The 25,224-nt window shown below is 50.2% G+C and overlaps 1 protein-coding gene across 7 annotated transcripts in view; it reads right to left on the bottom strand.

Annotated features, from left to right (window-relative positions):
* Positions 1-14,794: 14,794 nt before the first annotated feature.
* Positions 14,795-25,224, bottom strand: part of ACKR3 (atypical chemokine receptor 3) — a 44,928-nt gene continuing 34,498 nt past the window's right edge. For 3 of the 7 annotated variants that reach the window (XM_039382782.1, XM_039382779.1, XM_039382781.1), the window contains exons 3-4: positions 23,343-23,561; positions 14,795-16,739 (exon numbers count right to left, since the gene is read on the bottom strand). In XM_039382782.1, coding sequence (XP_039238716.1) covers positions 15,618-16,712 — 1,095 coding nt within the window. In that variant the 5' untranslated portion in view covers positions 16,713-16,739; positions 23,343-23,561 and the 3' untranslated portion in view covers positions 14,795-15,617. Of the gene's footprint in view, positions 16,740-20,794; positions 20,817-22,918; positions 22,939-23,342; positions 23,562-25,224 lie in introns of those variants that run through there. The other 4 variants (XM_027735066.2, XM_039382783.1, XM_027735065.2 and 1 more) reach the window with 4 other exon arrangements.

The following is a 25,224-nucleotide window of genomic DNA, read 5'->3' as shown; positions in this document are numbered from 1 at the left end:
AGGAAGAGGTCATGCCCTCTTTTTCCTGTGCCTCTGGTCTCCCCCTCTGCCCTTTGCCAGGTGCCAAGAAGGGCCCACAAAGCCCTTTTACTTAATTTTTCTTCCCCCCCCCCCCCCCCAAAGCTCCCTGCAGCTGTTGCACAGCAAACTCAACATGCTGGGCTGAGCAACCTATGATTCCTTACTCCGTACCCTTGAAACCAGATGGCATGCCCAAGTTTTCTCTGACAAGCAAAGGAATCAGAACTGACATGACTGGAAAAAACAAGCTCAATTCCTCTTGGCAGGATATTAATTTAGAAATCTCTGGTGTCGTTGCCCCAATTCACAATGAATTTGAATCCAAGCTTTCCTAGTGCCAGACGACACAGAGATTTGACAGAGAAGGTAATTGGAGGAAATGGCTTTGTAATCCAGCTATTGTGCTGGCAAGATCCAGCTCTCCTCAAGAACAAGGTTCACTTCTTGGCATGGCTGATTCATCAGCATCTATTTGTCCCCAGTGCCTCTTGGTTTTCCTCTGCCCGGTAGGGATGGCACGGACCCTTCAGAGCTGTGTCACAGCTGTGCTGGGCATCCAGGCTTCCTACAGCCTGGTAGGTGGCAGCAATGGAGCGATGAGTCCTGCAGGGTGAACCACTCCAAGTGTCCAAGGGGCACGGGAAAGAGCAGGATGGAGGGAGTCTCATGGTCCACACAGCCCTTGGGCAGCAAACACACCAAGCAGCCGGAGCCAAGCACCACCCGTGGTGGGTGCCTGTGCCATGCCAGTGGCAGGAACAAGGATGGAAACGTTCATGTGGGAGCAATCCCACTCAGAGAGCCCCAGGGCCTCCATCCACTCCACATAACTGGGTGGGTGGATGGGAAAACCTGAATTGGGGCAGAGTTTAGAGCAAAGCTTGTAATCACATCCTCAGTGATGTGCCCAGTAGCACAGAAAAGATTCCCATGGGGTTACCTGCCAGACAGGTCCTAATCACTGGATCACAAAATGGCTTGGGGAGGAAGGGGCCTGAAAGACCTTCTTGTTCCACTCCCCTGCCATGGGCAGGAACACCTTCCACCAGACCAGGTTGCTCCAAGCCCCGTCCATTCTTATCCTTCTCTGAAAAAGTCACTGCAGACAAAGGCTGCATCAGGCAGGGGAAAAACAGCATCAAAGGGCAAAAGAGTCTGCCCTGCTCCCACCAGGAAAAAAGGAAAAAGAAAAGGGAGGAAACAGGGTGCAGAGGTTCCAGAATGTGTTCTGAGAGCTGAGCAGCACTTGCCTAGAAATGTTCATGAACAATTCTACGTACACAGGTCCCAGATCAGCATATGCAGCACCTTCCCACTGCTGTAATAATAACCATTAATAATAACAATCATTTTACTGACCTGCATATTCTTGCCATTCCACTAATTACTCTGTTTTTCCAACTGCCCTTTTTTCCAACTTGCTGGCTGGTGAGCTGCTCAGGATGGATGTTGGATCCACTCCCGAGCTGCACCTCTGAGATCTGATCATTTGGTGGCTGGGGCAGCGTGAAACCCTACCCCTGCTCGCTCCATCAATCCCACCAATGCCCTGACATCCCTTTGGGAACTCTGTTAAAATGAGCTCTTGCCCTTCAGAAGGCTCCTCTCCATTTAAATAACTTGGAGGATGGAGCATAGCTGCAGTCCAGCATCCCCTGGTATCTGAATATATCCTTTAGCTCCATGACCTGATTCCCTGAGTGCACGCAAAGCCAGCGATTTTGTGGAGGAGGAGGAGGGGAAGAGCTCAGTTATTTTTCTTAATCTGCTAGCAAAAAAATATTAGGATAGTAAACAGCCAGCAATCACCCAGGAATGCCTGGGAGAGCTCTTACCTACCGGCATGCAGATCCCTCATCTGGAATTCATTTATTCACGTTCACTATTGATGCTATTCAACTACACGGCTGGTTGGGAAGGACATATTCAAAAGAGACCTGAAGTTATTGAAGAGGCCAGTCTCCACTGCCAGTGTCACCTCTGGAAATAATGAATCCTGGGGGTCTCTCAACCTCCTGGAGATAAGAATGCACAGAAAAAGGTGCCCCATGGGTTTCACTCTCCATCCCATTTTGCTGATAATTCCCTCAGAAAGCTTTCCTAGTGCTGAGGATCACCTGCATCTCATTTAATTACATCCAATAACTTAAACTGCTGGAGCAAACCCACTTCAGATTAGAATCATTTTGAGCTCTGAAGAATTCCCACAGCCTGGTAAAAAGAGTACATCTAATTTGTATGTTCCCCTTAAGTGCTGCCTTACATATCTTGCCATGTAGGTATGTACAGTCCTTCACTTTGCTTACTCTGAGAGTGGGTCCTACAGGGTCAGAAAAGCACAAGGTACGGTTGCCTAAGCTCCAGTTTTGGGGGTGTAAGTGGAAAATCCAGGAGGAAAGCAGATGCCTCCAGGGAGCCCCTCCATCATGCCTTTCCCCAGGCAGCTTACACTCAGCACTACCCTGGGAAGGGACCACACAGACAGGTTGAAGGGGGAAAAAAAAAGCACATGAAGATCATGGAAGTCTCAGGGCAAGTAAATTACTGTTAATTGTGAGATATTTGATTGCAAGAAGCTCCAGATGGCCAGCCATCTGTTTTTTATTATAAAATTAAACAAGATTAACCCAAACAGGATTTCCTCAGCATTCTTCTCTGACTGGCTCACAAATACATCTTTAACACCTATGCTACAGATACAGCACAATCAGAAGCTTTTCCTGCCTTTCCCTAATCTACTTGGGCTAAATACTCTGCTGTGTAATGCCCTTGCACGGAAAGATTTCCAGCAGGATTGAAAAGAAGCAGGGAATGGACTAATTAAGAGAGGAGAGAACTGGGAAATGTCAGTTCAAATAGAAGTAACCCCTGCAGAACCCCTCCCTTTTACACTGCTGTGACCAAAGGCTGGCTAGAAGGGCACAAGCACCCGGGCAGGGGAGTTGCCAAGGGCAACAGGTTGCCAGAGGCAATGGCAGCCGGGGTACCAACCTCTCCCAGTCTGGGATGGGAAGGGATAGAACAGCAGAACTGGGGAGAGTGGCCAGAGCCCCTGCCCTCTGTCTGTCTCCTCTGAAAGGCAGCAGTCAAAAACATCTCTCCCTACATCGTCTCTGCAAGCCCCAGGAATTTTCTTTGCCTTCTTACACCTATGCCAACAAGCCTCAGGAATTTTCTCCCAGCCCTGGCATCCTCTGCATCACCAAAACACCACCCCTGCCTTTGTCCCTGGAAGGGCAGCACTGCAGAAGCTCAGTTTTGCTTTGCATGATTAGTGATAATGATGCCTTCCACAAGCTTTGGCCGTTCTTTGCTCCAAGGTACATAAATTCTGAGACCAAGCCCTGCAGAAAACAGCTCAGACAGATTTTGCTGACCCACTCATCCAGCGACTTTTCCGCCCTCAGGTACCAAATCTGCTCTGGGAGTCAGTCAGCTGCCTCTGCTGCTCTCCCTGGAGGCTGGGCTGCCACCAAGGTGGCCTTCCCGAGCCCACCCATCACCCTCTGCCCACCCCCGAGCCCTTCCGCGAGCTTTTCTCATGCAGATCACACATGTCTGCATTTGTTCGAAGCAAATCGGTTGTGAAATGAACATAAAGGGTGTTCCACGGGAGATGTCCCCTTGCATCAGCCCCCAGAGTAAACCCCCAGGACAAGATGCATCCAGAAACTGTCCATAATACCTCACTCACACCCTCCTGTCTTATCATGTCTGGGCAGAAAACCTGTTGGGAGAGTTTAATTGCCCATCAGCCAACAGACGAGTGCTGGGGCTCCAGCTCACTGTAAACATGATTATTTTTTGCATTTAACTTCAAATATCTTCACTTGCAGGGCTACCCTGGAGGGTAAAATGCCAGCTCCCTGCACCCAGGCTGTTTCCATCCCCCCACTGTGCTCCCAGAGGCTGGAAAACACAACAATTCCTCCTGACGTCCAACCTGACCCTCCCCTGGCACAGCTGGAGGCCGTTCCCTCTCCTCCTGTCCCTTGTTCCCTGGGAGCAGAGCCCGACTCCCCCCCCGGCTCCCCCCTCCTGTCAGGGGGTTGCAGAGCCAGAAGGTCCCCCCTGAGCCTCCTTTTCTCCAGGCTGAGCCCCCCCAGCTCCCTCAGCTGCTCCTGCTGCTCCAGCCCCTTCCCCACCTCCGTTCCCTTCCCTGGACACGCTCCAGCCCATCGGTGTCTCTTCCATGAGGGCACAGAACCAGACACAGCACTCCATGATGATTTTAGGTGAGCCCCAGGCATACCCCAGTGGGATTAGTTCATACAGATCTTAACATATTCTAGAAACTCTATAACTTCCTCCATTCTGGGATATGGTCTGTCTCTAAAAAGAAAAAAAAATGGCCTTAAACACGATAAAAGCATGAACTACAAACTCATCACGCTTCCAGCCAGTTCAGCACTTCCTCCTGGAAGCCACCAAATGGAGATAAGGTTCCCCCAATGACAGGCCACTGATCTCTTTGTGGCCAAAGCCCTCAGGCTTGCAAAAAGGCAAGGACAGCTCAGAGGAAGACATTGGAAAGGTAAAACATGGTCCATGTAGAGGCATATTCAGGAAATTAAATGAAAAGCTCTAACAGTTTCCCTTCTTTTCCCCTTGCCTTTTCCACAAGAGCCAGGCTTGCTTCAAGGTGGAAAAGGGATTTGGCTTTCCCCAGTTTTATTCTCAGAACTGACTGTCCCACTCTGAGCTGGTACTTCTCCAGAAGAACGTGGTCCAAGGCAGACAGCTCAGCTGTAAAACTCCAATCCCCACAGGCAAAGGTATGTGGAACTGAGAGGACATCCCATCCTGTTCTTAGATGAAGCAGGGAATTACTAGATGAGTAATATGCCACACTACACGCTTACAAAGCACAGCTTAAACAGCCGCTTTGTAAATGAGGGGAACAGATGCTCTGACAAGAGCCCTGTGCAAAATGTTTCCTCTGCCAAGTAAGTAAAGGAAACCTATTTTTTGCTTTTAAAGGCAGACCCCTGTAAATGAGGTATAAAACTGACTTCAGAGCATTCCCACCACCTTCTTGTCTTTCCAGCAGAGCATCCTCTGGGCTGGGCTTTCAGTGACAGTCACTCCTCCCCAGCCAGCTGGGGAGATGCCCCAGGAGGTGGGAGCACACATGAGGAAACATAAAATAAAAGTAGTTAAAAAAAAATTACAAGCTTTTTAATCAATGATTTATCCATGCCAGGTACTTCTCTATCTAACCAGATGCTTCCAAGTGTCTGGCACTAGAGAAAAACCCATAATTTTATCACATGATATATTAGTAACCTGTATTAGACTTGCAAAAAAACAACTGGCTACTGCTGGTGAGGGAATAAAATGTCACTGGATTGGACTATAAAACAAATAGCCCTGGTGTTATCTTGGAGGAGTTTCTTAACCAGCTGGTTCAGTCTGTCAAACATGGACTGTAAGGGGGCCGTGGGCAACTCTGGCTCTCAGGAGCTGCCTGGAGAATGTGTTTTCAGGGATGACAGACAAGAGAAGAGACCTTCACATCTTTGTAAGCAGCTGGGAAGCTCCCACCTGAGCAGGGATCACCTCCCAAGGGGCTTTCAGACAGAGGGGAGTAGGAACTGGGCTCCACCAGAACAAGGTTTGCTGCCAACAGCGGGCCCAGAACTCCTGCAACGTCTCACAGTGTTTGATAGCACAGGGAGCACAGCACATGGCTTTTATCAGCTGGAAAAACCAGCACTGACACAACTGGGGAAAAACAGATATGCTTTTAGCCTGAAGAGTGGCTTGCCTGTTTTTTCCCAAATCTATTGGATAATCTAACGAGAGATATTGCTTCCGACAAACCTCGACGAGGTTGTGGGAATGCTGCAGGCAGCAGGACCACCAGAGAATAAGGCAGGGAGCTGCCTTGGAACACTTACCAGCTACAAAATGGCTTTTACAAAGTGTCATCCCTCGTCACGTTCATCCAGGGGCCCAGAGAAATGATCCTCGACAGGAAGGGATGTGGCAAAGACGAGCAGAGAACTTGGTGCTGCCTGTTGGGATTTCAGATGCCGGCTCGTGTGGAGCCGTGTCTGCAGCACCACAGATAGGACAGGGTCCTGCTCCTGGCTGCAAGGCAGAGATAAGGCTCCTGGAACTGGTGGAAACACAAGTTTCCCAGCTCCAGGTTTGCAGGAGGAGGTCAAGAAGACCCCAGGAGGCAGAGGAAGAGTACAGTCAAGCAAAACACCTCGGGTGAGTTTTATCTATCCTGATGAATACAGTGCTGGTCATCAAGCAGATGTTGCTGCTAAAAACAGCCTTTCAGTTCAACATAAGCTTCTCAGCTCTCCCAAATCCAAGCTCTCATCTTCAGCCCTTGCAAATGAACAACAAGAGCAAACAGAGAGGCTGCACACTACGAAAAAGCCCCAACAACACCTCAGCTGAGTCAAAATCAGAACTGGATGCGTTTCTGATTAAGATGGCATCTTAACTTACATCTTAGCGCAGCAAAGAGGGAAAAAACCCTCTTTACCTGTGAATCACAGGTCCTGGAAACAGTCAACAGCTTTGCTCTTCCCACATCAGTTGTCTCCATCCTTCTCCTACAAGGCATGGGATGATGGGTTACCTCAGAGTCTTGTTTGTAATCATTCTCTCCTAGTGTCTTCCTCTAATGCACAACTTTAGCTGTCAATGGAAGGGGGAAGGTGGTTAAATCAGCTTCAGATGACTCCCTGCAGGAAGGTCCTATGTGTGTAACACAAACCTGGCCACTTGCAGTTCATTTGGAGTTCCCTTTTCCATCACCCTGCAAGCTGAGACACGTTAGCTCCTAAGCACAGTGGATGTAATCAAATGCCTTGGAGAGTGGGAAGGGTTGGCCACTTACCCCAGGAAAGGAGAAGGGGTTTGTGAGATCCCAGATAATATTTCTGGTGCTGTGTGTTACATTATACACCCCCAGCTTAATATTAACATAAATATACATAAATACAGCATATACATATATATAGTACAAACAGCATAAAGACATGACAAGCCTCGAGAGAGCTCATGGACCCCTTCAAGGCCCCACAGTCTGACCTTACAAGTCAGAATTAGTGACACCCCACCGGCTCCAGCCAGGCCAAAATTTCTTGCCCTGGGTATCAGCCACGGGCATAGGAGTGGGCAGGATGGGGACAATGAGCTGCTGATGCATGGGATGTCCCATTATTCCCAGGAGCCATGGCTGAGCTGGAATAACACTCACCACATGGAAGCAGATCCCAAGATGCATCACCAAAGAGAAGGACCTGCTAAACCTGACTCCTCATCCTAAGCATTTGCTTCCTTTCACAGCGTGTGTGACAACAATCCCTCTTTGGGCCGATACCATCTCCAAAGGGGCCTTTGCCTGTGGAGATTTTCCTTGGAGCAAATGGGAAGCAGCCTCCCCTTCCACAGACACCTCCCAGGTCCAACACACCACAGGCAACGAACTGCTGGTCCCACAGAGCAGAGGGGAGTCAAGAAACCTCGTATGAAGAAATCCAGGCTGAGAGGTGTCTGGGACCTTGTCCCCACCATGAGGTAAAGAGGTTGTCAACGAGATCTAGGGCAAACCGTGGGGAGAAGGCTACGTGTACAGAAGCACTTACCCACCGTGCAAGCAAATCCCATTTAATTCCACCAAACTGCCTGGACCAGACTTTCCAGACACATAAATGAATATAACACACTGATGCCAACAGACACTGGAAATTTTACACCTGGAGACATTCTCGGCCCTTATACAAGCAGCACCTGGGCTTGAATACGGCTTGAAAAATTTCCAGCTCTACAAGAGCAAATCTACCTAAACAAAGCATGAGACTACTGCAAGCCTATGATTTCAGGGTCGTTGTGGAGCTGAACCTGTCTCACAGTCTGGTTTTTGTTCTTTATTAATCATTTCCATGGGCCTTTGCACTTTTGAATTCCAGTGTGACTGGAAGCAGCAAACGCTGGAAACCTCAGAAAGCTTTTTCTAAGTGTGAAACCCCCACTGCCTGGAGAAAGTTTAATGCACTTCAAGTTTGCATTCAGACATTCAGGGGTTGAGCCAAGTAGTCATCCCTCTCAGACACTCAGGATGTTCACGTGTCTGAGAGTTTTCAACCTGAAATCCAGGCTTTCATCTTGAAGTATCTTTTGCAGAAGCAGGACCAAGAGATCACCAGTTGCAAAGGAGTGATGGGGCTGAGATGGTGCCCAGAGAACAGCTCATGATAGCAAACTATCAGGGCTGCTGATGCTTCTTTCACTAAACACCCACTTCTCATCCTTTCCCAGGGATCTCCTAGGCTCCAACACCCTCATCCCATAATCAGATTGAGCAAAGCATGCCTGGCATTCACTCTGCAGACAGACACAACTCAGGCAAGGTTTAGAAAGTCCCAAGTACTGCCAAACTCAAATGTGGGTGAGCAAAGCTGCCTCTCAGCCAGGAGAGTCGGAGCGTGCACAGGAAAGAGCCTCCCTCCCTCCCTCCCTTTGCTATTTTATTCTCCAGGCGTACAATGAGGACTATTCTCTCCTGGAAAGAGGAATCCAAAACACTCCAGCATTTCATTGATCGACTGCAGAGGGAAGGTATGGATTCTCCTCGGCCAGCCAGCTTCCCATGGAAGCAGCTGTGGGGAACTGGTGGAGCTGAACCAAGAGGAAGTGGCGCCGGTGGCTCTCTGGAGCTTTCAGAGTCGGCGTTTCCGACTGACTGCCCCCCTCACTCCTCCAAACCCCTCGACCAAAAACCCCGCATTCACCGGCCAGACGGGACGGGAAATGAGAAGAAAAACCCTCTCCCCATCACCATCCTCTTTGTAAAACCACCACTCACCAAAGCAAGGGCACAGCCTTGAAAGTGAAGCCGGGCCCTGGAAGGAGTTGGCTGGGTTAGAGACAAGAGCTCTGACATAGTCAAGGGCTCAGCATCTCCCACACGGCACAGGATTCCTGTGTCTTTCATCCTGCTTTGGTTTCAGAGTGAGGCCATGAGGAAAAAGAGAGCCAGGAGACAGTGGGACTCATGGGCTGCTCCATGAAAACACATCCTGCATTCAGCTGGTATGGTCTCAGGTATTTTACCAGCCCTTGGTGAAAGGAAGCAAAAATTATTAAAATGCTCTCCAGAGGAAGTTCATGGGGCTGTCATGGGTAATCCTGAGCTGAACAGTCGTTACCCAGGACAGCAAGGGACAACAAGGTTGCAATGGGATGCCTGGAGGAAGGGAGAAGCCTTTCCTTCCTTCTCACACCTGATCACTGGTGACCAGGGATATGACCCAAGGGAATACCATGAAGCTGAGTCAAGGGAGGGTTAGGTTGGATATCAGGAAAAAGTTTTGCCCCAGAGGGTGGTGTGGCACTGAGCAGGCCCCCCAGGGAATCGGGCACGGCCCCAAGGCTGCCAGAGCTCCAGGAGCGTTTGGACAACGCTCTCAGGGACAGGGAGAGATTGTTGGGGTGTCCTGGGCGGGGCCAGGACTTGGACTCAATGATTCTTGTGGGTCCCTTCCAGCTCAGGAGATTCTATGATTCACAACATGTGAATCTATGGTAACAACACCCCACAGACCTAAACCAAAGCAGCCTGTTTGAGGACATCCCAGAGGATGCCTTAAGCCAGTCTGGGACCCCTCACCAACCCGTGGAAAGTGATGGGACTAGCAGGGCTCTCCCATCTCAAAGCCCACCTTTATCCAGCTTCAGCAGGGCTGGGAGGTGAGACACAGCCCAGCTCAATGGTTTCCTGGGACTCCCACAGCCCAAGCTCTGGGGAGGACATTCCAGATGCCATGTGCCCATTGCACTAAAACCCACGGCACTGCCCGACGGACACGGAGTTGATGGGAACAGATCTCGGAGAGCTGGTGGTGATGGGAGCTGTGACCCCGAGCTGCAGAGAGACCCACCCTGCCCATGACTTGGGCTCATTGTTCATCCCGATTCCCCGCTGCAGGAGACGCAAATGTGCCTGTAGGTGGCCCAGAAACACTGGCTTATTAAAAAGAAAAAGGGAGGGAAAAAAAAAAACCAGAATGAATGCAGCGTCTGTCACCCTTTTGCAGAATTGTTATTTTTTTTGTCTGTAGTTGGTGCTTGTTTTCCAAAGATTTACATTTTTATGTGTGTGTCATTCGCTTTTCATGCATTTGGAGACCTCAGAGCTTAGAAATTCAAAACACTTGTCAGTCACGTCAATCCTTTTGGACAAAACAGAGCTGCCACTTGGATGGGTAAAAAAAACCCCACAACAAAACAACAAACAAAATGCACTTTTCTCTCAAGCTGTGACTCGGTCACCCTGCTCAATGCAAGCAAGACAATGTTTAGAGAAAGCAAAAAGAAAGATCTGAGTTTTCATACTCATCGGTGGAACTAAATTGATTAAGGTCATTTCCTAGGTAGGTTTGAAATCTTCTGCAACAATTTTTTTTTTTTTTTTTAAAGAAAAAGAAAAGTGTCCCCTCCAAAAAAGGGAAAAGTCACTACTGCAAAAACATTAAATCTGCTTGGGTAACTCAGAATATATGTTGGCAAGGCAACATATCTCAGCTTGAACAGTAAACCTGCTATGTCAGAGGCTCTGCCACATATGAAAGAGACTTGGGTTTCAATATATCATGCTGAATTTACTTCTTTTCAGCCTTTCATGGCAAAGTATTTGATGTCTCTCCTTTCACTGTTGCAATCGATAGGGTGACCTTATGTAAAAGTTTCCTGACCTTTGCTGTTGTAGGTATTGTTCTGTTAAAATGTAATTTAACTCTTTTTCTTTAGTCTGGAAATAGCACTGTACAGAGAGCAAACATGAGAGGGGGCTGGGATTTTTCCCCTGTTAACCTAAAGGCAAGAGGCAACATCCATCATCAGAGTTGGCTTCAAACCAGCTGATGTCAAGAAGCATCATCTGCTGAGAGTCTGGTTGGTTTCCCAGTGCTTCCCTGTAAAGATATTGACCTGCCCGGTAAGGTAAATAACTAAAAAAGCCTTACTCTGATGCCCACTCCAGTGCCATCCTCCTCAAGATTTTAGGACTGAGTGGCCTCCCTGGACTCACATCACTGGGATGTTGGTATCTCTTTGGCCCTATGAAGTTTTCACAGTTCCAGGATAGACAGCTTTAGCAAGAGCCTTGCACGTATTCCACATGATGCCAGAAAAACAAACAGATGGAGACACACATGAAAAAAATGAATTGTTTTCAAACAGCAACTACCAAAGTGGAAGGAGATGGATTTTTCTGGTGACAGTGGGTGCTACAAAGTCAGCCACATATTTTAGAGTTACGGCTGGATTATCCACCCCAGGATCTTTGTGAGCCTGGTTTGAATCACATTATAACGCTTTAATGCACGTACTTCTGTGAAAGCAAACTCACACTGTTATTGTCTGTTGTGCTGCTGTTATTACATCCTTCATTTGGGTTGGATGTGGGTATTACACTGCATTAGTGATGCAGATGTGCACGTCGCCACTCACACCCAGACATTTGCACAGGATTATGGCTAAAATTCCTGATCCTACTTATAAAAAGCCCTATAAATCCAGATAGCTCCTTTTAAATCAGCAGCATTATCCCACTGTAAATCCAGGCTGTAAGTCAGAGCAGACTCTGGCTCGGATGCTCTTCAGCCACACACCATAACGGAGCAGGGAGGCTGAAGCAAACCCTGGGCCTTGTACACATCCTTTCCTCCCAAAACCCACCCCCATCATATCATGCCCTGCTCAGCCCACACCCCATCACCTTTAAAGTACCAGTTCAACTCTCCTCATCCAGAAACTCTCTGAAACAGAATAAAGAGCTGGCTTTGGCAGCGCCGCCGCCCCCACGTGCTTCAATATTGCTCACAGCTGAGTTATTTCGTGCTTCTTAGGAACTTTAACTGGCTTTTATGCTCAGTGAACTCATGAAAGGCAAGTATCTAAAGTCAGCAGCACTGAAACGATGAATTAGCACAAGGAGAAAGAGGGCAGTTGGGCGTTCCTTACCGTACATTACCTAGATGGTTGCCAGAGGAGCTGATTTAAAGTCACTGTGCTACACCTGAATGTCGTTTATGGCTCATAAAAGGAAATCTGTGTTTAAGTAACAATAAAGCAGGACTGCACTTTCTATGTAAGAAAAGAAATAAACCCTTTCTCGCAGAGCAGATATATTTTTATTTGCTCAGTGCCTGTCTCAGGCTCGTGGAGACACTTTCAGCCAGAAAGCCCAAGAGTTAAGCAGGAGGACTCGCTCCAACGTGGCTTATGGCTGATTTTTACTTATTTTCCACCCAAGCCTTAACAGTGAATTTGAGCTCCTGGCAAAGGCAAGACCTGAACCCCCACATACAACTGTAGCTGCCAGAGGAACAAAGGGGATCCCCGGGCACAGGCAGCCACAAAGCCACAGCAGGAAAAGGGGGGACCCTTCCTAACACAGAATCATTGAGGTTGGAAAGCACCTCCAAGGTCACCGAGTCCAACCTGTGCCCAATCCACACCTTGTCACCCAGCCCAGAGCATTAAGTGCCACATCCAGTCCTTCCTTGGACACCTCCAGGGATGGGAACTCCACCACCTCCCTGGGCAGCCCCTTCCAATGCTCCCTTCCCATGAAGAAATTCTTCCTGAACACCCCAATTTCCAGAGTTGGGACGTTTGGCCAAACAAAGTGACAGCTGCCACCACATCAATCACTCCAAGTCACAGTCACATCTATCTGCAAACTCCCATTTTCACTCACCTGTTATCCGCTGACAAATTCCCTCATATCAGACTCCAAGGGGTGCATATTCACTTTTTTGGTCTCAGTACAAACACCATCTGGGGTATTGCATCACACGAAGCCATGAGGAAAGCTTCCTAGAACACAGACATGTTTTTTCCTATTATACCTCTGCTACAGTTTGATTTTGGGGAACTTTTTGCATGAAAACAAAGTCCTAATGAGAAATATGCAACAGTGACAAACTCCATCCTTCTGTCCCCCTGCACTGTTCTGCACTCCACCCATCTCCCACCCTCTGCCCATTACCACCCTTATCACAGGTCATGGCCACCTCGGGGCCACCCACCAGTGCTGATCCCTGGAGAGGACCTTGTTCCCCCTTCCACAGCCCAGTGCTGCTGGTGTGTGGGGGTGCTGCCTTCCAGCTCCTCTTGTCCTTTCAAGGGCCAAGGAGACAAGGTGGGTGCTCAGCCTCAGGTCTTTCCTTCTGAGGAGCTGGAAAGGACCTGTGTGTGCACGATACAGCTGTTGGTCAAGGTCCTGACCTTTACCTGCTCTCTGTCTGACCCTGCTTTTGCAAAAAGGCACTGTCCCACCACGATCCACCTCACCAAGAGGCCTGGAGACTTTATCAGTCTGGTCTCTGCAGCAGGTCTGCAGGATCTCCCCAGCACTCAGCACCACCCAGGGTATCTCCAGGGCTGACACTGTGCTGTGAATACCAAACTGCAGAGAGAAAAAAAATATCCATGAGTTTCTGCCAATACAAACCAGCTACAGCACCACGTGAAAACAACACAATGTCTGAGAGGGAACCTGATCTGAAACAGTTCTGCTGCTCCAAACTGAGCAAGACCCCATAGGTGGATGGGAAGGGGGTGCCAGAGCCATATCCAGCACCTTTGGAGAGAACACAGAGCGATGCTGAGGCATGGGAAACAATGCCCAGCTAAAGCAGGAAATTAATTTCTCAGCATTAACCAATTTTATCTGTCAGCATGAGGGAGCACTTTCCTTGCAGTTCAGCAGTACCTCAAGAAAGGCTCACAGGAAGCTCAAAACATCCATTGCTTATAAGAAGCATCAGCACAGAAAGCTACATTGGCATTCCATTGTCACAGCTACGCCAGCTGCCCTTCTCTGCCATCAGAAATCCTCTCTCTTTTGGGATTTCTCCCCATCTGGGGATGGACCAGTGCTTTCTTAGCAACACCAGCACAAGGAGGGGATGGTAGATTTGGCAGCACTGGTAAACATCTATTTTTACAGCCTGACCTTCAAGGAGGCAGTAACGGAACACAGAGAAAGAAACAAAAACACAGTCGAGATATTTTGGCAGTTGGGATCACAGAGAGAGGAGGGCATGCTTGGATTTAACAGGAATTTAAGTGCAGCCTTCACAGTTAGTGCTGTGCTGGAGCTGTAAAACACACACCCCAGCGACGGCTGGGAGACATCATCGAGTTGACATTAAATACCTTGTCCTGAGACGGCCACGACTCGAGTGCTTCGCCGGCCTAAAGCTCCACTTCACGGGTCCCACAGCGGCTGCATCCTGCCCATGCAAACCATAACAAATGGAAGAGGAGATAAAAAGGGATTTAGTGCTGTCAGGACCACTAACCCCCCAATTCCATCACAAGTAAAACCCACGGAGCACTGAACCTGGATTAGTCCAAATATCCCCTCCATCTGCACGCTTGCGTAGTTTTCCTCCACGTGTTTATTCCTAAGCTAGAAAAGCACAGTTTTTCATCACTCCCAACGGTTTTCACCTTATAAATCCATCAGTTTTACCTTTCCCAACAGCACAGCCCTCCACAGACCTGCTCCTCCCACCCCCTCCCCAGTCACCACACACCGGTGCCGTCTCGCACTCCTCCATCAGTGGTTTCTGGCCACTGCCAACAAACACCAGGAAAACACTGACTGACCTGTCTGCTCCTGCACCAAAGGACAGAGGGTGGCCTTGGGATTTCTTCTTTTTGTTTTTGTTTTTTTTTTTTTTTCCTGAGGAGGAGGAGCATGGCAAGTCAAACCACTGGCAGGCATAGCTTTTTTTTTTTGCAGATCTTTATTTTACAAAAATAACTTACAAATAGAGACAACTCTCAGCAGTAAGATCATTCATTCTGTGCAGAAGGACACAGTTTGGTGAAGCAGGGGCACAGGAGTTAATGACTCTGACAATACTATTAATTTTAACATGATGGTAGCTATATTACACTACATACATTTCATGCTCCAGACACGTGGGTATGACACCACATAAAGCTACGGTCGATAAAGTGTGTCAGCCAGGGAGGATGCACCTAAGAGACCATTTCCATTCTGGTTATCAGCATCCTCTTGAAACCAAACGGCAATCTAACACTCAGACTACAGCACTCTGGATACACTCATCAGCAATATACTTCAAATACATGATAAAAATATATTTAACTTTCAAATACAATTGTATAAGGTACACCAAGAGCCAGAAAATAAAGTCTCGAGCTTTTAAATACAACACGCTATATATAAAAACACATACAAGGAGACAAGAGGGAATCTACACGTGGAAGGAAAAGCTTATCCTGGAAATATGTGTTATTTGTGGTACACAATGGCTTTGTCTGCTAGGAAGTCATTTCCATTTGCATAGCATTGTTGAGAAGTCCAGGCTGGGCTAGGAGGAGGAAAGGTTTTAATTTTGGTACCACTTCCACTTTGCAACTGATTCTACTCTTAAATTACACTTTGCTCTCTCTTTTGTAGGCTGGAATTCATGCCCCGTTCATAACAAGCACGTGGAAAGGAGGGAGTTAAAAAATGAACAACAAACCACAACACACAAGGAAACACCAGGTCAGAGAGTCAGGGAGGTTTCTTCATGGGGTTGCAGTCATTTGGCATTTTGCTCCAGAGCAGAGTATTCTGCTTCCGACACCCTGGAAGCGTCGATGAGTTTAGTGAGACCTGTTTTGGCAGAGTACTTGAAAATAAAGGCTTTCATGAGCTCGTATCGGTAGTTGCGGTTGATGAAGCTGTACAGGATGGGGTTGACGCAGCAGTGGACTAGAGAGAAACACTGAGTGATGTGGAGAGTGGCGTACAGGAAGTTCTCCATGTGACAGCTGAAGGGGATGAAGTGAAGGCTGTAGAAGATGTCAAGCAGGACAGCCACGTGGTAGGGCAGCCAGCAGACGAGAAACACCACCACGTAGGAGAAGATGATCTTCCCGTTGCTCTTCCGCTCTTGGTCACTGGAGGCAGAGATGGTCTTGGCAAGGAGGAAATAAAAGACAGCAATGATGGGAAAGGGGATAAGAAAGCCCAGCACGACAGAGATGAGCTCCATGCCAATCAGCCACTCTTTGAAGCTCTCCTCCGGATAGACGGGACGGCAGTAGGTTTCATTGCTGGAAGAGACCGTCTTGAGGTAATAGGTGTCTGGGAGAGATGCGGAGAAGGCCAGGAGCCAAACCAGGATGCAGATGCAGCGACGGATTATCTTCTTCTTGCGATTGCTGGAGTTGGTGAAATAGGCCACAGACAGGTAGCGGTCCACACTCATGCAAGCCAGGAAGAAGATGCTGCCGTACAAGTTGATGGAAAATATAAGGTGAGTTATCTTGCACGTGATTTCTCCCATGTGCCACTGGTTATGCTGGACGAGGGAGACGACCCACACAGGGAGGGTGATGACGACGCACAAATCGGCGATGGCCAAATTGAAGATGTAGAGGTGAGTTTCATAGCCAGTCATTTTGGCTTGGAGGTTGACCCACACCACAACCGAGTTGGCCACCAGCCCTATGACAAAGATGAAAATGTAGAAGAAGGACAAGGTGTAGAGCAGGGCGCTTTTGTTGAGCGTGCCAGGGCATGTTGTCGCATCCACCGTGATGCAGTCGCCGTTGCTGCACGTCCAGTTGATCTCCGTCAGGTTGGCTGTTTCCAGGAAATCAAGGATGGATGTCAAATCAAGCGCGCTCATGTTCGCTCAGTTTGGAGTTCGAGTGACCTACAGGCCAGACAGGATTGAAAGAAATCACATCAGTTAACAGGTATTTCTGCTGCCATTTCGTACCACAAAGCACGCGCAGGACGTACCATTTCAGTAACATCCTACTCTTGTCCACTGAAGAGCCCCGTGGAGCAAAACAACCAAGACACTTCACAAAACTCATCCGGGCTGACCAAAGAGGAACAGCGCTATTTTTTTTGTGTGTCTTTTTCTTTCCTTTTTTTCCTTTTCTTGCAGCTCACATCTGACATCATCAGGTTGGCTATCGTCCCCGGGTGTGAAATCCGCAAAGTACACCGCGGCCAAATAAATGTCAGGCGACTAAATCTGTCTTCTGCAGCATAAATGATGATACTATCGCTTTCAGCAGGGGAATCTTTAAGCCATTTTATCTGCACTCCCTCAAGCGTAGTAGAATTGATCTGGCTGATACACGGTACCGTAAAACATTTACCACAGGCTCTGGGCAGCATCTTGTCAAGCCCAGTTCCAGCTGCATTAAGACGAAATGGCAAACTAAGGGGCTTTGTATCTCTATCCAATTTTAAATTTAAATTCTGCTCCATCCTCCCCCCTTCTCTTGAGTTCTATTTTACAAAGTATCCCCTGCATTTAATGATTATTACATAGCTTTGAGAAAAGAAAAAAAAAAGTCAGAACTTGACTGCTGAGTAGATCTGCTGGGCTTAAGTTTTCTTTTTAGAAGAGTGCTTTGATTTAAAGACACTCCCCCATCACAGTTGGCTCCACAACTGCCTCTTCCCCACCCTTTTGCTTTTCTACATCTACTTTCCTTGCCTTTTTTGTGCTTTCTTCCACCTGCAGTGGAAAGCAAGGGGTTCCTTGTTAACTTCCTCACCAGCAGAAGGAAGGGACCCAGCAGACTCTCATGGCTTAGGCAAAATCTAAAGCAGAACTCCTAATTGCTGTTGTGCTTTTGGGGCAGCTTAAAAAATGCTGTCCCTGCCACTGGGACCCTCCCACCTCGCAGGGCCCACAGTACCCCCCCAGCAACAGCCAGCTGCCTTGGCTCGTGACCACCATGCTCCAGTCAAGCAAGCTTTGGAGTGCCCTGTCTGCAGGCTCTGGCTTTGAACACACCGAAGTAAAGATGGAGAGATGGGTTTACAAAGGATGGATCCCACCTTGATCCCTCATGGCTTCACTTGAGGCGGAGGATCAGGTCAGCCAGCGCACCCACAGCCTCCACCATGGACACTTCCAGCATCCCAAACAATGGTCCCCTTGCTCTTCCCTCACCCGCAGCCCCAGCAAGGTGAGCTACCCACTGATGCTGCCCCAGCATGGCTGAGGGGCCAGAGAGCAACATCCCTGATCCCACCACAGCACCTCCTGGTGGGGCTTACAGGAGCATGGAGGGGAGAGCAAGCAGGGAAGAGCTGGGACAGGCTCCCTCTTCTTGTCCCCTCTCCCAGAAAAGGGATGTTGGTTGACACAGCACCTCTCGCTCCTCCATCTGCATAATTGGCTCTTCCCAAAGGTCCCGCCCTCCCTGCCTGCCAGGGATACAGGCTAGGAAGAGAAGAGAGATAAGAGGGGAGATAGGACTCCAGGCACTATTGTCCCAGCAGAGGGGAAGCCGGTGGCACTAACAATGAGGGGGGCCGTGCACACATTCAGGGGAGACCAAATCTCTCCACAAACAGGCCCAAATCGGCCCCACGAGGAGACCTTTCCTATGGCTTTCATCCTGCTGGCCTGATGAAAGACAGAGCTGAGATTCAAACCAAATTAAACACGGATTTTGCTAAAATACTGGTTAAAGAGGGAGCTGCAACAGTGGTAGCTCTCTGGGCTGGGACAGACGATCCTCCAGCTCCACCTCAGGAAAGCAGAGAACCATTTAACCCATGCTTATGCAGGGCAGAAGAGCTGATGCTCCCCCCCAAGAGACACAGGCCCCCCTCAAGCTGCCTGTACCATCCTTTTGGTGCAGGCAGCTGGGATGTGCACTGCCCAGGCACAGCTCCCCTGGATACTTGCTTCATCCCAGGGCTGCCAGTGGGAAAGAGGGATGGGTCTCCTGCCAGACCTCACCCAGGGTCCCACCACTACCACTGTGTCCCCAGCACAAATCCTTTCCAAGCCTCTCACACACAGGGAGAAGCAGCACCATCCCCAAGTCCCTGTATCTCAAAAACCTGCAGCAACTAAAGGAAACTCCCTAAAAGCCAGAAAACTCCCAAGTTCCATGGCACAGATCACCAGTTCCTGCTGGTATTTGGGAACAGCAAAGCAAGCAGAGCAGGAGGAACACTGAGCTACTCCCATAACACCCCACAAAAGTAGCACAGATGGGCCTGAACTTATTCTGGGAAGGTACACGGTCCCACAAGGGGAGCAGGCTCATTCCACATCTCAGGACCACAGCTCAAAACAACCTCCAGGACAGGGCTGTGACCGTCCACTGCCAAGCCTCCAGCACATCCCTCAGGAAGAAAAAACTCAGACTTGGCTGTGGGGTGTCAGATTCTGACAGAGAGGCACCAACAGGGCAGCAGAAAGCCCCTGAAGCCAGGGCTTACATCACACTGGGGACACCACGGCCACCAGCGAAGGAGAGGGAGCACCACCAGCCCAGCTGCTCACTCAGAGCCACACTGGGGATCCCACCAAACACAAACGATGCTCAGCCCAAACCCCAGCCTGTCTCCTGTCCAAGAGCAGGGCTGCTGCACGCACGTGCATCCATCTGTCTGTGCATCCATCTGTCCGGGGCCGCCCGCGCTTCGCATCCCCAGTGCGGCCATAAAAACCCGACACCGCCCGGCCTCCCGGGCTCCCAGCCCTGCTGGGCAGGACGGCTCTACCCTGAGATTACAGCCCTACCAGCGGGGCTGTAGTCTGGGATTAGCTGCTGTAACCCGAGCTCTGACTCCCACCCGGATTAGCTGGGAGGTGTAGGGGGGAACCCACTAGACAAACTCAATAAAGCCACTCTGTGCTCCTAAAAAAATACCTTCAGCGCTCTCTACAGACAGCACAGTATCCAAAAAACTGGTGAAGGCAGCTGGGGCTGCATTTTCTGTCCACAGCACTGCAAAGCTCTTGCAGGCCATCAGCCCTTCACCCGGCAGGCATGAGTGCTCTGTCCAGCCACTGGAGCTGGCAGGAGTTATGACATGAAGGAAAGGAGACACACATGAAATCATGCTCCAGACACCCAGAGCTGTCCTGGGACAGCACACTCCTCATCCCACCTCCTGCACAGGACTTGCTGCAGGCTGTGAAAAAGAAACAGGCACAAGCATCCCTGCCCAGGAGGGCAGCCCAGCACTATGTGGCAGTGTCCAAGCCCTCAACAATTTAGGGAACTTCTCAGCACCCCGTCTGCCACTCAGAGTATCCCACAGCCCGGTCCTGCCTGCACTCAGACCTGCTTCCCAGCTGCTCAGGGGTGCGGGCAAACTTGGCTTTGCCCTTCCTGAGCGGAGAAGGAAACGAGCTATGCCAGGAACAGTCAGGATGGCTGGGCGGGTTGCCACCCACACACCTTTACCATTCCCACGTCAAAGGACCAGCCTGGCTCTCCAGCATGGGCAGCACAGCCCCTTCTCCAGGCTGCGTGGCCTCCACAAAAGGACACCCAATGCCCTCCAGGGGCTACGCAAGACTGAGCCCAGCACATTTAAACTCTTCTGCAGTTCCGAGCTGGAAAAACAAACACTAACGGTGGGGGAAAGCAGCGTCCGATGGAGCTGCGGGGTCACACCTGGGCACCCGGGGGCACCCAGCGGGAGAGCGGAGCTCCTGCCGGTCCCCCGGACCCTCCCGCCACGGGGAACCCAGGTGGGGGGCGAGAAGAGGAGGCTCCCGCCACGCAGTGCGAGCCGAGGGATGCGGGACACAGCCGGGGGGGTGCGGGACACAGCCGGGGGGGTGCGGGGGCTTGGACCGTGGGAGCGCGGCTGCGGCGGCCAGGACACCCGGGCCGGGCTGGGGACCGGCTGGGGACCAGGACACCCGCGGGGTGACCCCCCCCACACCTCCCGCATCCCGTGCGGGGCTCGGCAGGGCCGCCCCTCTCTTACCTCCCGTGCCGGAGGAGCGCTGGCCGAGCGACTGAGCGCGGCACCCGCGCCTACCCTTTATGGCCGCACCGAGGGGCCCGCCCACGGGGGCGGCTCCGCCGGCTCCGAACACACCCGGCCCCGGCTCCGAACACACCCGGCACGGCACGGCACGGCCCCGGCTCCGAACACACCCGGCACGGCACGGCCCCGGCTCGGAAGAACGCCCGGCCCCGGCTCCGAACACACCCGGCACGGCACGGCCCCGGCTCGGAAGAACGCCCGGCCCCGGCTCCGAACACACCCGGCCCCGGCTCGATACAGAGCCGGCCCCGGCAGGGTGTCGGCGCGGAGCGTGCGGGGGCTCCGGAACGGGAGCGAGGGGTGCGGACAGCGAGGGGTGACACGGGATAGGGGGGGAGAGAAGGCGGGGAGAACAGGGGGAAAGAGAGAGAGGAAAGGAGAGAGGGAAGCGAGGAAAAAAAGAGAAACAGAAGCCACTAAAAGAAAAGGAAAGAAAGAGAGGGAAAGAGAGGGAAAGAGAGGGAAAGAGAGGGAAAGAGAGGGAAAGAGAGGGAAAGAGAGGGAAAGAGAGGGAAAGAGAGGGAAAGAGAGGGAGAAAGGAGTAGCAAAATACTGAGGAAAAGGGGGGAAGAGGAAAAGATGATGGAAGAGAGGAGGGCAGAAAAGGGAGAAAAGGAAGAAGAGGAGAAAAGAAAGAAGGGGAAAAAGGGGGCGGGGGGGTGGGGGGAAGGGGAGGAAAAAACCCCCAGAGTTAAAAAGGGGGAAGATGAATGAAGAGAGAAGGGGAGAAAAGAAGGAGGAAAAGAAAATAGAGGAAAGGGTGAGAGGAAAAAAAAAGTGAAAAAGCTGAGAAAAAGAGAAGGACAGAGTGGAGAGAAAATATGTAAGAGGGGAAAAAAAAAAAAAAAGAAAAGCAGGTTTCTGGTTTGATTTGTTTTCCCCTTGCCACTGTAAATACTGAGCAGACCAGGCAAGGGGAGGCAGCAGATCCTCACCTCTGCTCCCTCCCCAAAGGCAAGAAAAACTAATGCCAAGGAAAACTAAGGCCAAGGAAAAGTGACAAGAGGCCAGAGAGTCACTGACTAAAACTGAAAATCCCTTCCTTCACACTGCTGCTGAGCACAGAGAAGGCGGGGGGTAACACAGCCCATGGGAGGGCAGGGGGTTGGTCTGTCTGTCCTTCATCCCAGAGAAGATGCTGGGATTAGAGGACTATCAACCTGCCGACCTGCTGATCCCTGGATCTGCACGTACCTCCAGGCTGCTCTGAAAACACCAGGTGACCTGGAGCAGGGTCACCCTGCCCAAACCCTGCTGCTGGAGCCCACACCAACATGTAGAGTTCCCAGAGCCTAAATCACCTTGGCACTGCTGAGCCACTGCCCAGCCAGGGGATACAGCTGAGCTAACACATTTCAACCACTGCTTTTTGGAAGATATAGGGCTAAATTTTAGCCCTTGCAACCTGGGGGCTTCAACACCCCCAGAAAGCATGTATTTTGTTTCCCCAAAAATGCTTAATCCTATTTCCCCAGGCAACAAACAGGAGAAGGGGAAAGGCTTCAAACTGAAAGAGAGTAGGTTTAAATTAGATATCAGAAAATCATCCTTCCCTGTGAGGGTGGGGAGGCCCTGGCACAGGGTGCCCAGAGAAGCTGTGGCTGCCCCATCCCTGGAAGTGTCCAAGGCCAGGTTGGACGGGGCTTGGAGCAATCTGGGCTAGTGGAAGGTGTCCCTTCCCATGGTAGGGGGTGAAACCAGATGATCTTTGAGGTCCCTTCCAACCCAAACCATCCTATGATTATATGATTAAACCTGCTGAAAAATGCATGCTTAAAAAGAGAACATGTTTTCCCATAAAAATGTCCAGCACAAGCTATCAAGCTTAAACCAAGTCAGGAATGCAGCAAAACAAGACATTTTACTCTGTGGTGGAAGAGACCCATGTAAAAAGAGTGAGGGTGCAGGTTAAAAGGACTCCCAGCTGCAAGCAGAGCAGTCTTAATTCTGGGGAAAAAAAAAAAAAAAAGACATTGATATTTTAAATGTACTCTTTTTCTCAGGTCACAATTCCTTAATTCTGCCCCCATCGAAGAACAGAATCAAATACATCACACTTACACTTGCAGAAGTGACAGCACAATCAGCTTCAGCTTTTCTGCCAGGAAAGAGGAGATTAAGCTGTAGATATTGCACTCCTGCAGCTCCAAGCATGCCTGGTGCTCCTCCCAGCTCAGTCCCACACATCCCCAGAGACCTCCGACAGCTCCCAGCTGGCACTGCACTGGGGTGTCCTGGGGAGCACGTGGCACAGAGACATGCTGAGGAGAGGCCTGACTGGTGGGCCTTTGGTGGTGCCTGTCCCCACTGAGACCTGGGCTGCCACAAGCTCCAAGTGCCGCCCTGCAGCATGGCCACAGAAGCCACCAGGACCATCCCATCCTCTGGCTCACACACTGCCGGGGGTTTGGGTGCCAGGGAACGAGGAGAACAGAGGGACAAGTCTCCCACCATTTCAAAATGGAGGGAGTGTGATGTAAGGTACCTCATCTCCCTTCCTGACCCCCATTCTTCTTGGATGAGGTCCTCCAAACTTCACAGCTGTCAGTGAGCAAAGTGTTTCAGCATCTGCTCAAATTCCAAGCGCTCACCCAAGTCCATGGATTTGGTGGGATTGAAGCACGATGAGTTCAGACAACGACAGGATTATGTTTAAAAATAAGCATTGTACTGAAGCACTTGGCTAAATCAGGCTCTGAAAATCCTAGGGAAAAAAAAATAATAAAGTTACTCCAGCAGAACTCCAGTCACTCAGCCAAAAAAGCAAGTGGAGTGGTTTTTCCTTAGCTGGTGTGCCAGAAAATAACACCAAGTAGTCCAATGTCTTCCACAGCTCTCTAAAAATACCAGCCAGCACCTGCAACCACAAAGCTGCTGGGTGTCCAGGAGTCACTGGCAACCTTCCCTCACCTGCATTTTGCCAAGGGCAGAGCCCTCGCTGTCCTCTCTGGGTTCCTCCCTTCAGCAATCTTTTCATGGGGAGCACGTTCCTCACACAGGACAGCCAGGGCCCGTTCCCTTTCCATTGTGACAGGCAGATTTTGCTCGGTATTCAGGCATGACAAACCTGAATGATACAAAACCACCTCCCCAGAACAGAGGCAGCAGAGCTGGGCACCCATGATAAGATCAGCAGAGGATCTTGCCATGATTCATTGGGATCTGCTGCCAATCCAAGCAGGTGTCCCCAAAGATGTGATTGCAGATAGTCCTGTAGCCAACAACTCTTGTAGATGCAGCTGTCCAGGTGATCCACCACTCACAGGAATAGGAGAGTCAGGGGTGTTCAGCCTGGAGAAAAAAAGGCTTCAGGGAGACCTTAGAGTCACTTCCAGTGCCTAAAGGGCCTGGAGTGCTGGGACAAGGAGGAATGGCTTCAAACTGCCAGAGGGCAGGGTTAGATGGGATATTGGGAAGGAAATTTTTCCTGTGAGGGTGGGGGGGCCCTGGCACAGGTTGCCAGAGAAGCTGTGGCTGCCCCATCCCTGGAAGTGTCCAAGGTCAGGCTGGATGGGGCTCAGAGCAACCTGGGCTAGTGGAAGGTGTCCCTGCCCATGGCAGGGGGTGGAACAAGATGATCTCTGTAAGGGCCCTTCCAATCCAACCCTTTTTATGATTCAGGAAATAGGGAAAGCAAAAAGTTCTGCAGCTTTCACCTGCTACACAGGAGTCTGTGGCAACATGATGGGGAGGGACTGGCCACCTTCACAGGGCAGCAGGGAACCTAATTATGTTCACAAACCTCATTAGGTTTGTCTTGAGGTCTTTCCACAACAAGCTTCTGCTTTCCCCAGACCGTGGGGGACCCTGCATAAGGTCAAGGCTCCACTGTGCTCAGCACTGCAGATAAACACACCTAAGAGCGAGCTCTGACTCTCAGAGATAGGTACAGCATAAGAGGAGGCACAGAGTGCTGGGCAAAACACAACACTGAAAGCCAGATCATTATTTAATGCTTTGGTTTACATTCATATTTTGTTTAACGGCCTGAACTACAGCAATATATTCTTTTATGCTCCAAAAGCACAAACTTTTACTAACGGGGGGGAGAGAAAAAAAAAAATCAGTCATTTCCCACAATCTCCACAGCTTCTCCCTGTTGACATTCGGAATGCAGGCTAAAAGCATCCTCATTTTCTCTTAAGGCTTCCCTTTCCAGCTGGGAGGCAGATGGAAGTTGACACCCAGCCCTGCCTACTCAAGTCAACAGAGAGTTTAAAAAATAAAAAAATGCAAGTTGGCAGCTTCGAGTGCTAGAAAGACATGGTTTTTGGGGGGTGAGAGAGAAAGCCAATAAGGCAAAGTGCCATATGTGTTGGGTGGGGGAGCTTTTCGATCGCACAGCAAACATCCAAGCGGGACAAAGG

This window comes from Pipra filicauda, unplaced genomic scaffold (genome assembly GCF_003945595.2).
Source record: "Pipra filicauda isolate LSUMZ 115617 unplaced genomic scaffold, ASM394559v2 scaffold282_size1924045_pilon, whole genome shotgun sequence".
In the NCBI taxonomy this organism is placed as follows: Eukaryota; Metazoa; Chordata; class Aves; order Passeriformes; family Pipridae; genus Pipra; species Pipra filicauda.
Note: the sequence above shows the minus strand (reverse complement) of the source record. Positions and strands in the feature narration are given on the sequence as shown.